This window comes from Castanea sativa, chromosome 8 (assembly GCF_040712315.1).
Source record: "Castanea sativa cultivar Marrone di Chiusa Pesio chromosome 8, ASM4071231v1".
NCBI classification, from domain to species: domain Eukaryota; kingdom Viridiplantae; phylum Streptophyta; class Magnoliopsida; order Fagales; family Fagaceae; genus Castanea; species Castanea sativa.
In genome coordinates this window covers 54,960,040-54,972,422 of record NC_134020.1, presented here as the reverse complement: position 1 = coordinate 54,972,422, position 12,383 = coordinate 54,960,040, and the positions used below count along the sequence as shown (strand labels likewise).

Below are 12,383 nucleotides of genomic sequence, written 5' to 3'. Positions count from 1 at the left end.
GCATTAAAAAAATAGTTATTTATTCTGCAAATAAAATATTGAGAACTTTGCGTACTAGATACGATAAACTTCATGGGTAGCAATATATATATAAAATGAAAAGTATTTAAATGTGTAATTATATATATAAAATAAAAAGTATTTAATTGTTTTGATGTTTGACAACTTTTTAAATTTCTCATAAATTTTTTTCTAAAATTAATAATTAAAATATGTTATAACATCATACATTAACTAGACCCTATCGTCTGTAAAAACCGAATTTTGCATTGATTTTGTCACACATCCCTTTTGTTTTGCAGTTGTTGTGGGCCCAAGTGAAATTCCACTTAGTCAACAACATAAAATACGCATGCAATTGCAAACTTGGACTAAATTCAATTTTGGATAGTCAAAAGTATACAGTTGTGCTTCATTCCTTTAGACATCGTGTCCTGTAATGCTCTTAATGCAAATGGTTTCCAATTAAGATGCAACTTGTTGAGCGTTGCATTGTATGTTAGATTCTCCTTTTTCTTTTTTCTTTTTTCTTTTTTCTTTTTAAGGGAATAATACTCTTTTAGGCAAGGTGTTTTACACTGTGTATTATTGTATACTGAAAACATGAGTTAAACCCACATTTTCAATTATAGAAGTATACAAATGTGTGAAAGAAACAATCATTCTTTTTAATATTTCAATATTTAAAAAATTGTATTTAAGTTTTTGTTGGGCTATGTGAAGCCTAATTGTATTTGATTTGGATTATGACCCGACCCGATATAAAAATGTTACAGTTTTTTAATGGAAGATTTTATGAGATTTAATTAATAGAACGGAGATTTGGCCCGTATTTAGCTCATTATGAATCATTTGTGAAGGATATAAAATCATTGTTTCATATTAGGGTTTGTCGTGTTATTTCATAAATATTATCTTGTGTGATTGTTTTCCTTGGCGCACATTCTCTCTCTTTAAAATCTAGGAATTGGGTTAAATTCCTAACAAATTTGCCATTCTAATTATTATAAGTATTATATCCTCTGTTGTGACTTTGGTTCATGCATGTATCTGCTTTCTATTACCCATATATATAATTTTTGTTCCATTTAAACTACATCCATGGCTAAAGACCTCTTGATAAGAAGAACCAAGAAGAAATGAAAAGTTTACCAAGAGTCATTGTAAAGTTAAAGTTGTTGCATGTACCATATTATATATCTCCTCAATAAGTAGATTGTATATGTATCACTATAAGCTTTTATTTAGCATCCAACAACTTCTTTGTTACATGTACAAAAGTAACACTCTAGACACTGAGTATTGGTTGGTTAGGTATGCCCTCTGATTGGGGTAGAGAGTGCATAATGGTAGAGAGTCCAGATTGTGTGTTCTCTGCCTCACTTCAAATGCCCATCAAGGTTATTTGATCATCTGCTAAGAAGCTTGAACAGCTATTTGAATCTCTGCTTCAGTCATTGGCATGAAACTCACTCGCTTCTGCAATTTCTAGCATTAAAAAAAAAAAAAAATTTAGTAATTCTGCCAATAAAATATTGAGAACTTTGCACACTAGATACAATAAACTTCATGTGTAGCTATATATATAAAATGAAAAGTATTTAATTGTTTTAACTTTTGACAACTTTTTTAATTTCTCATAGTTTTTTTTCTAAAATTAATAATTAAAATATGTTATAACATCATATATTAGCTAGACCCTATACACATATCAATACATGTAGAGAAAGTCTATAAAAATCGAATTTTGCATTGATTTTGTCACACATCCCTTTTGCTTTGCAGTTGTTGTGGGCCCAAGTGAAATTTCACTTAGTCAACAACATAAAATAAACATGCAATTGCAAACTTGGACTAAATTAAATTTTGGATATAGTCAAGCCAACCGGTTTCTTTTTTTGAATGGTCACGCTACTTTATCAGGTGTTCAAAAGGCAAAGCATTGAGCCCGTGCTCACATAAAAGGTTAGACTTAGCTGTGCCCATGTTTCTTATTTTTTGGGCCGGATTCAAATTCAATGAACATATGCTTATATAGTAGGAAGCTCATTTTAGCTCCTTTTATTTCACTAACCTACAAAGAAAATGTCAAACATGTAGTTACAACTCAATTCAAACACCCCAAAGAAAGTACTATTTTTTTAATGGGATAGGGTTAAAAGGTCATAGGGGATACTCTGCTTTCAAACTTGAAAGCCTAAAATAGCAAATAGAGCACGTGTAGCGTGTATGAAACCAAGAAATGTTCAGAAATTGAAACTTGAACCTTTTTTTGTTGGCAAGAGTAATGATAGGACATAACTTTTCTCCCATAATTGTGAATATGTTAGGTTATCAACATTTATTTTTGCATGACAACCACAATAGATCATGTTAACAGTTGTAAGAAGTATATATTTTCATTAGGCCTATTTTTTAAAAAAATTTTGAGGTTTTTTCAAGTAGTAAACTCGTATTAGAACTTGCACTTTAAGAACTATAAACTACTATATGTGAGCTTCCAGTTTCCACTGGTAAAAGCTTGTGAACTACTACTTGCCGTTTGGCTAAATATATAATTTAACCTATATATATATGGCTTAAATTATTTCCCTTTGCTGAAATATATTTAATAATCAAGGAGCTTGAAAATTGAATTATTACTTAAAGTTATGAATCTTATAAAATTAAGCTATCCCCACCCCCCAAAAATTAATACATGCAACCACATATTGATAAGAAACGCACAATAAATAATATAATCATTTGCTGGTCCACAACCACGTGATGGTCAATTTTAGGTTTACCAGCTTCTCCAGGGACCACTGCTCAAAATGTCGTTCAACACACACAAACCCAAACACACAAAGCCAAAATGCCATATTCAATTAATAATGCATTCTCAGTCCTATTTTGTGTAAACTCTATTATAGTTATAGATAAGTAAGATGCATATATTGCAAAAAGATTACGATTATATTGGATTCATGAAATACCTTTTTTCTTTTAGTACGTGAACTAATAATTATTTTATAAATTACGATCCATGTTTATTATCTCTTATAATGTGTAAACTCTACAATTATATACATAGAATACGTATACTGTAAATTAAAAAAAAAATGATATATGTATATATCGAATACATGACGAATATTCTCCCAGTAAACATGGCAGGCATGAAAATTGAATCAGTGTCTTATAGAAAGTATACCTCACGCGGCTTGATGCCTTCTCTAACCCTTTCATGATTATGGTCACCCTCCCAATGCACTTGTTGGTCCAAGGCCATGCCCTCATGTGCAATTTCATGCCCACCATTATTATTGCCAGTGTTAGCCCTGCAAAGATCCATAATCTTCTCAGCTGCCTCGGCCTTGTCTCTGCTCTCTTTCATCAATTTCTCAACTTCTGCCCTTGGAAGCCTCATTTTGACACGAAGTGCACCCCCATGTTGTGACCCTTCTTTGCTGTAACACTCCTCGGGCAAAATGCTTGTTGGTTTCATCATAGTAAGGTCAGAAACTGACCTCCTAGACAGCATTAGGCTCTCAAGTCTGTCTTTGGCACTCATGTTTATGCCCGACCGAACCTTTCTAGGGACTTTCTCTTTTGGAGTATTTGGCAACTCTACTAGGAAATAGAGCCTCTTTGGCTCCAACTCTTGGTGTGGCTCTAAAGCCTTTGCTCTGATGCCAAAATGCTTTACAGCTTCGGATTCTAACAAAACATGACCTGGGTAGTCCTTAACTACCACCCCAGCTTGAACTGGTGTCTTCAACTTCAATGTCTCACCGTTTATTTTCATCACCTTTGCTCTCTTCTTAGCTCCCAAACTATTCCCCATTTTTGGCTTTTCCTTTTCTCCCTTCTCTCTCTCTCTCTCACTAACCAAGTTTGGTTTTTGATCCCACTTTTCAGTACAAAGTGAACAAAAAAGCAGCTCTTCGTGGTTTAAAAATGATAGCGGTTGGTGTGAAGGATAAGGACGTTGTTTCATGGGTTGTTATTGGTTAAAATATTTGGTCAATAAAAGAACGCAAAATTTGAAAATTAGCCAACGTTTTGACAATACGTAGGCTTTCACTTTCATTCTTTTAATTAAAAAAAACAGAAGGGCACCTATTGAACTCGTTGATTTCTTTCAATAACAGTGTCTTGTCCTCACTATAGTGTTTTCAACAACCCCATCACTCAAATGTTTAAAGGACATATTGAACCCCGAAAACTAGCCCCGTGATATGTGGGGGTTTGAAAGATGATTACCTAATCATATTTGTTTCATTCTTCAACAACATAATTGATTCACGGTGATCACGGCGTGGATTCACACAATCTTTGTTAATATTCCGACTAGTACATGTGAAATTTGACTTAACTCGTGGTGCTTATTGGAAGTTCAATTTTTTTTTACGTGATATTATATGCATCTTTTCACATGAAAACTACGTAAAGTAATATGTTGTGACTTTTAATGCAAGTAGATTATTTTTTATCATGCTGATTCAACATTGGTGGGACTAACTTACTGAGCTCTCTTCAACAACGTAATAGTTGTTGAAGACTAATCAAACATAAGGTCTAAAATGATGGTCCGCTCATCAAATTCGAAGCTGCCCAAGTTTTCTAACATTTTCTTGGACGAGAATTGAAACTCAACTGACCGAAAAAAGTAGTTTGTTCTGTTCATCAATTTGTTACTACTGTTATTAGTCTATCTATCATACATATATTGTTGTGGTCCAAAGACTTAAATCAAAAGTGTCAATGAATTTGACAAAAATTAAGAAAACTTTTACACAGACAAAAACATGATCAGAAATTTTCGCTTCAATAACACCCAGCTGTATTTTGGGTTCAACACCAGCTGTTTGTACTTAATTTTTACTCATGATTTTCCCATATTTCCTGGCAAAGACCTTTGTACTCTCCAAATTTTCGGCATCTTTAAGTTCAAATTCTCTTTTCCCACTTCTTGTAACTTGTAAAAGTGTAAAAGTCCAAAAGAAAAAAATGCAAACCAAATGAATTTTGAGCTACGAATTTGAAAATTAGAAGGGCACAATTAAAGAGTAGTTCAAAAAAAAAAAAAAAACTGATGCAAATTGCAGGTAAAGTACAGTCAAAAGCATAAAAATTGAGCCAAACCTTACAAACAACACAAGAGGAAAAAAGAAAAAAGAAAAAAGAAAAAGAAAAAGGAAAAGCCCCACTTTATTAGTCTTATTCTTATATGCCTTCACTTGATCACCAACAGGTTATGAACGCAGCATTGTCAATTGATACCTTATCCTCATAGAATTTTGGCAGCCATCCAACCAATTCTTGGAGCTTGTCTAGTCACTAGTAGAAAAAGAGTTTTCAGAGTTCTAAAGAGTTTTTCAGCAAACAAATGAAATAAAATTTAAATTATAACTTTTAGAAAGAAAAAAAAGTTTTACAATTTATTTTTCAATCTTTATAAATCCAAAATTTTAAATTTGTATTTATATATTGCACACTTAAAATGTTAAAAAGGTTTTCAATTAAAACTTTATATCACAAAAGCTCTACAATTAAAGCTTTACAACTAAACCTTTACTTTCTACAACAATATTGCCAAAAATACACTAAAGTTTGTATGGAATAACTTAAGTTTATTAGTTTATTTGACTTGAAACATAAATCATGTAGGAGCACCTTTACCTTAAAGATATGAAACTTTAAAAAACTGTGTGTGAATTGGCTTAATGTTTTAAGCCAGTTTATTAACTTAAACATTTTCTTGAAATGTAAACTGTAAGTATTTTTTTTTCTTTTACCATTTTGTTCTATCTACTTTCATATGGTCCATGTATTTTTCAAAAGAAGGTTTTTTTTTTTTTTTTGCTATTATAATTATTTTTAGATTTAAATTGCTCATAATTATATTATTTTAATCGCTTTATGTTTATTGCTTTATGATTTGGCGCGTTGCTAATTGTGGTTTATAATATTAATATTGTGGATCACATAATTGAGTTCATTCATAATTTTTTTTTTTTTTTGGACAAAGGAGTTAATTCATAATTAATTAATAAATCCACTGCATGATTATTGGGATCTAAATAGGACTTAACACTTTCCATTATCTTATCTTTAATTGATGTGACTAACCTTTAAACTGAATTCATTATCTCCTTATCTTTTATTGGTCTGTCACCTATGTACCTTACACCCTCATGTCTACACACTTATTTTAAAAATATAATGTGTCGTGGACCTCACATTTTGCACTTAACTTGACTTCAAAATGTGCATAAAGAAAAAGGGCAGAAAAATAAGAAAAAGAAAGAAGCAATCAAGAAATTGTTTTTTCCTTCATTATCTTACTCCCCAAAACCAAAAGTAAACAGTCGGCATCCACTTTTCATTTATTAAAATAGCAATTAAGGGCTGAAAATGTAGCTCGATTGGACTAGCACAAAGTAATTGCAATCTCAACCATTGAGATTATGCTTTAAGTTTGTATGAAAGCTCACCAACCAGGAGGCAATTATTTTAATAGGAACAGAATGTGGTTAATGTAATAAAAGTGCTTTAATGACTTTAAGGGCTGCAGTCTTTGATACAGTGCATCTTTAGAGTGCAAATCAAAAACAGTGCAGCCAATTGTCATCAAATTTTTTATATACAAAGATGAAGAGGAGCCTTGGATATCTCTTGCATATATGAATCTAACCTATAGGTCCCTTTCATTTCTGCTTGCTTTTGCAAAATCATTTCCTAAATGGCTTATATAGCAGAATCATTTGTGTTTTCTACTGTTGACCATTGCATATCCTAAGTGAAGTAACAGCTTTTCAATTACAACAAAAGATCAAACATGATACTGCAATTGCCAGTGAAGAATTTTGCGATAAACATTATATCAAATGAATTTTTTACACACTCAGTACAGAAGGAATGAACTTTTTACACACTCATAATAAATATTAAATAAGTAGAAGCAATGAGAAAGTCATTAATATCTCAAGCTCCTCTTCTCAGTAGTCACGCCTGAAATTCATTGTCAAATAATTGGAAGCAATGGAATAAATAAAAAAATTTCCCTTTATCACAACTACACATGTTAGAGCTGTTGTAACTTTCGAAGATGCTCCAACAATGAAGTGGCCTTCCGTTTGGCCCTCTCTGTGCCGCTTTTAGCAAGCTCAGTCAAGGGTATGACAGCACCAAGCCTACTTATGCAGGCAAGATTGTCAGAATCTCTCTTGCACAAAGCAAGTAAAATTGCAGCCGCGTTTTCTTTATTGCGAGGTAGTCCAGTTCTCATAAGGTCTATCAAGACAGGAATAGTACTAGCCTTTACAATAGCAACCTTTGCCTCATGGTGGCTAGCAAGAACAGACATTATAGTTAGAGCTTCGTCAACCATACAATTGCTCGGATCTGTAAGCATCTTCAATAATGCGGAGATGATCCCTGCCCTAACAGCTCTACCCTTGTTTCCCTGATAAATGCACAAATTGAACAGCGCTGTTGCAGCATCTTTCTTCCCTCTAGCGCTTCCATCTTGGAGCAATGCCACCAAAGCTGGGATTGCACCTGATGCACCTATTATTATTTTGTTCTCATCTCCAAGTGACAAGCTAAAAAGGGTAGCTGCTGCATTCTCTCTTGCTTCCATGCTTCCATTTCTGAGGACTTGGACAATTGAAGGGATAGCTCCGGCAAGCATTATGAGTCCCTTGTTGTTTTCATATATAGAGAGGTTGAGAATGGATGTAACTGCATTTTCCTGTGTTAACACGTCTTCTGAGGTTAAAAGGTTGACCAGAATTGGAATGCCTCCAGATTCTGCAATTAGTATTCTGTTATCTGTGCTTCTTTTAGATAGTGATCGGATTTCAGCTGCAGCTGTTCTATGCTCCTCAACAGACCGGCTAGAGAGCTTGCGGACAAGAGCTCGAATGGCTGCTATGTCCCCACTAACATCACGAAATGATCCGTCACTCTTTTTTATTTTTCCATTTGTTAGTCCTGTTGGCTGCTCAATATTATGCTTGGCACACCACTGAGTAATTAGACTTCTCAGAACATAATTTGGAGTGAGTGTAAAATTTTCGAGCTTTTGCTGAGTTTTTGGACATGTTGCATTCCCAGAGTCTATCCATCTCTGTATGAAAGATCTCTCATATGTCTGAACAATTAAGAGAGAGATATATCAGAAGGCAGGGTATATGAAAGAGAACAGAGTTCCATAATTTCAAGAAAATCTCTTTTAAAAGAACAAATGTCAAAATATAATTTTAAGTGTAATATACCTGCCCTGTGGCCACAATAACTGGATCCCTCATGAGTTCCAAGGATATAGGGCAAAGAAAATCATCAGGAATTGCAATTGGATCAGGCTTCTTGATTTCATCTAAACTCTTGTTGGGTGAATTGTCTTGTCCATCAGCATCAATGTCAGTTACTAGACAGGCTTCAGAATGATCAGAAGTGTTTCCGAGCCTTCTCGATTTATAACTTATTATATTTACACCATGGCTTTTTGAACCATTACTTTCTGGAACAGCACCCATCTTCAATGAAACTTCACGGTCAATACTACCATTATTCTGAATATGGAGACTTTTAATCAACCTATTGCCCAATTGCCCCTGATCAATTTCTTCATTCAGCAGCTGGGCTAAGGCATGAGATAACATTTTTGAATTCAAGGACCCATATCTTTCTGTGGCTCTTCTCAATTGTGATCTCACCAACTCCACCTACAACAACAACAAAGCCTTAGTCTCAAAATTTTGGAGTCAGCTATACGTACTCATTTCTGCCATTCTAGTAAAAGAAAAACTACAAAGTACAAGTCCAATTGATAAGAAAAGCACCATAGATTTATCAACTCGTACCTGTTCTTGAACTTCCTCTGAGATGTCAAAATGATCATATGGAATGCTGCTCAATGCTTTCTCCAATTTCCATGTCACAGATTGAAATAGGGAGGTAATTCTCCTGGTAGCTCCATCCTTAAATCAAGATATAGCAAATTTCAGAGAGGTACCTAGACATTCTTTTAAGGATGCACATGACAACAACAACAGAGTCTTAGCAAGAATAAGGATGCAACTCAAACAATTTGCGTCTAAATAAAAATTACACTTTATCATTCCCATTGCAAGGACATAGAATTAGCTATAAATAGGCTTTCTGTTGAATGAGTTTTTATATCCTTATACTCTTCATGCATGTAAAATATCAATAACGATTTCATGTGGGCATTTTTGAAATTACATGCCAAAGATTCAAAATTTCCAATTTGTATAAAATTTGGCATGCCCATTAAGCACAAATAATAGATCCACCTAGTTTAGGTGCTTTGTTGGGTTGACTCAAAAAAGCACTAAGAAATGCCAGTTGACTTTGGTAACATTGTTTTATCATAGAGTTTTTTTTTCACTGTTCTTTAAATTATACCTACTTCACACCAACAGCGATGTTGATTGTTCTTTATTTGATCAACAACAAATCCAAACACGTCAATTTTGGAAAAGAAACTGTGCAATCAAAGCTCAACTTTGCTATCAATCTATTTACTTTCACAGTAGATCGTACGGAAAAACCATCACATTGTCACTATCACCAACAAACCAAAAAAAAAAAACCTATAGCATAGATCTAAATTTCCCAAAAACAAAAATAGATAAAAAAAAAAAAAAAAGGCAAGCAAGTTCCATGACAATTCACACAAACGCTACGTTTGTTTGCCGAGAAAATGCAAGAAACGATCAAAAAAAAAAAAACTCAACTCAAGTTTACTCAACTCTACTGGCTTTAATGCGTCAAGTATAACTTTTTCCGGAGCTTGAAGTTTTCTTTTTTTTTCTTTCTCTTTCTCTCTCACTTTCCGAGCTACCAAACAGTAACATACACTATATACAATCACATGCACACACACAAAGAATACCATGAAACTCACGGAAGAACTCTTGGAACGGAAGTTCCCGGCGAGAGACAAAAGCCGCTTAGCAGCTCGGAGAGCCACAACCAGATCCGACGACCACGACTCCGACTCCGACTCCGACTCCACATCCACATCCACATCCACCGACCGAGAACGAAACTCTCCGATCTCCTCAATCAAATGCGAAAGCAGCGAAATCCTCCGCACCAGATCCGTACAGTCCTTCCTAAACGACACGCCGTGGTTTCCTCCACCGCCAACGGCAATGCCGGTCGCACTAACTTCCCTGACGAGCTCAAGAACCAGTAAAACTTCGCCGGCAGCATCCATCTCGTCACGTGCCACTCACGTGACCCTCTCCGAGTCAGTCACTCCCTCGCTGTGAGAGCTCTCTAATTTTTCTCTGTGTGTCTCTGATAATAATACATTTTGTTTTTGTTACCTGAACAAGCTAATAAGCGTTTTGATTCGATTTTTATTTTTAAAAAAAAAGTGTGAGTTGGGAAAAGCGAGAATCTCGGAGATAAAATAGAGAAAGAGGAAGAAAGTGTATTAGATAAAACAAGAAAATACAGTTGGATTTGGAATCCGATGAATTGTATTACAACTCAACTAAATTCTCTCCGCGCTTTTACACTTATTACTTGCCGAAGAATTTTTTTTTATTTTTTATTTTTGATAAAATAATTATTATTATTATTACAACGGTGCTACTTTTTCCAACCATGCCAGCCTGTGAACTGCGATACCCCATAATCTATTATTTTATTTTTGTTTTCTATACTGAAGGGTGGTTTCTGACCAATTATGTCATGCCACGTAAGACTTGGAGCATAGTTTTGAGCATCCACGATTTGTTGGGGGACATTCTGTTATTATTTTTATTATTTTTTATTAGGAGTTCTACCAACGTAACTTTGCCGACTTTTCTTATTTAACGATACAGCTTGCGTACAATGCAGTAAGTTGAAATTTGAACGCGTATTTAGTTTGAACTTATGTTTGTGTTCAAATTTCAATACGTCTAGTGCACGGATACACTAGACTAGACATAAGGATGAATGATAGGTGTAAGTGAAATTTCGTGAGTAGCTACTCACAATTACCATGTCAAAGTTGTAAAAGAGATGTGATACTAGAAGAACAGTAGTATTGTTATTGTTGTTGTTGATGATGTTGTTGACATAAGCGATAGACTATTACAAAAAAGTTCAAGAGTTTTATGGCTTAATTCTGATGAGCTCAATTGTAAGTGCTGAAAAAAAAAATGATGAGTTTATGTGAGAGTAGTAAGTAGCGGCTCGCAGTTAGGGGTGGCAAAATCTAATACAACTTGCGAATTCGACACGACTAAATAGATTCAGATCATATTTAGGTCAACACGACTAACCCATTTAATAAACAGTTTGTATTCAACATGTGAACTTGGTTAACTCATTTGACCTGTTTAGCTAGCTTATAAAAGTATTAGCTTTTATTATTATTATTATTATTATTATTATTATTATTATTATTGCTTAATTTATGGTTGCAATTATATGTTTATTTCTATATTGTGGTTGTAATTGAATTTTAATTTTAGACATATGAGAATTGATAACAGATTAATCAGGTCATGTATGACCTATGAATCAACCAAATTATTAGCCAAGTCATTTGTATTGACTTTTACATGACTTGTTATTTAAAATGGTTAAACGTGTCATGTCAAGTCGACCTGTTTAATAAACAGGTTTGGTTAGGGTTGAGGATTGTTGATACATTTACTAAACAAATCAGGTTCGGGTTAACCCATATAACCGAATACTCATGACTCAACATAACACGAACTTGACTCGGAAACACAAATTGCCGCCCCTAATTACAATCACTCACATAAAAGCTATACAAAAATTGTGACGCTAGAAGAACTATAGTAATAAAAACGTCAAAATTCCAAACATGGGAAGCAAATGATCTCATATCCTGAATTTAATCACGCATTAACTAATAAAAACGTCAAATTTATTTATTTAAAAAAAAAAGTACAATCACTCATTTCTTCTTCGTTTGGTTTTTTTTTAATTTTTATTTATTCGATCGTGCACCCAATCTGCAATGAAGTAAAAAAAGAAGAAGATAATATTCGTAAGAAACTAAATTATTATTCTGAGTCTGCCCAAATTTTTCTTACACCATATATCACTTTGTACAGCCAATAGTTGTGCTATAAGTATAGCGGTTTTGCTTTCTTATAATTTTGCAACAAAGCAACCCTTGGTCCCCCCACCTCCTCCCAAAGAATAAAAAATAAAAAGCTATTAAGTTTTTCTTTTTATATGCGTGATTGTTAGCCTAAGGATTTTATTATTTTGTTAAAATTAGTTAGATTCAAAACTAATTAGTAACAATTATTTTATAAGATTGTTATAAGACCACTTATATTCCTTGATATTGAATTTTGGACTGTTAAAAAGTAATATGTTTATAAAATGAGAAT

General features: G+C 33.7%; 2 protein-coding genes across 3 annotated transcripts; both read right to left on the bottom strand.

Moving 5' to 3' along the window:
• Positions 1 to 1,161: 1,161 nt before the first annotated feature.
• On the bottom strand, positions 1,162 to 3,935 carry LOC142606614 (uncharacterized protein At1g66480). Its single transcript, XM_075777931.1, has 2 exons — positions 3,194 to 3,935; positions 1,162 to 1,488 (listed from the first exon to the last, which is right to left on the bottom strand). Exons 1-2 carry the CDS (start codon positions 3,824 to 3,826, stop codon positions 1,417 to 1,419), a joined length of 705 nt encoding a protein of 234 aa, XP_075634046.1. The 5' UTR covers positions 3,827 to 3,935; the 3' UTR covers positions 1,162 to 1,416.
• A 2,900-nt stretch (positions 3,936 to 6,835) lies between these two features.
• On the bottom strand, positions 6,836 to 10,502 carry LOC142607657 (U-box domain-containing protein 11-like). 2 transcript variants are annotated; one of them, XM_075779223.1, is made up of 4 exons: positions 9,908 to 10,502; positions 8,853 to 8,969; positions 8,265 to 8,714; positions 6,836 to 8,140 (listed from the first exon to the last, which is right to left on the bottom strand). In XM_075779223.1, exons 1-4 carry the CDS (start codon positions 10,232 to 10,234, stop codon positions 7,070 to 7,072), a joined length of 1,965 nt encoding a protein of 654 aa, XP_075635338.1. In that variant the 5' UTR covers positions 10,235 to 10,502; the 3' UTR covers positions 6,836 to 7,069. The 2 variants fall into 2 exon arrangements, with proteins under 2 accessions (XP_075635338.1, XP_075635339.1); XM_075779224.1 differs by having other exon boundaries at positions 9,920 to 10,502.
• Positions 10,503 to 12,383: the final 1,881 nt, after the last annotated feature.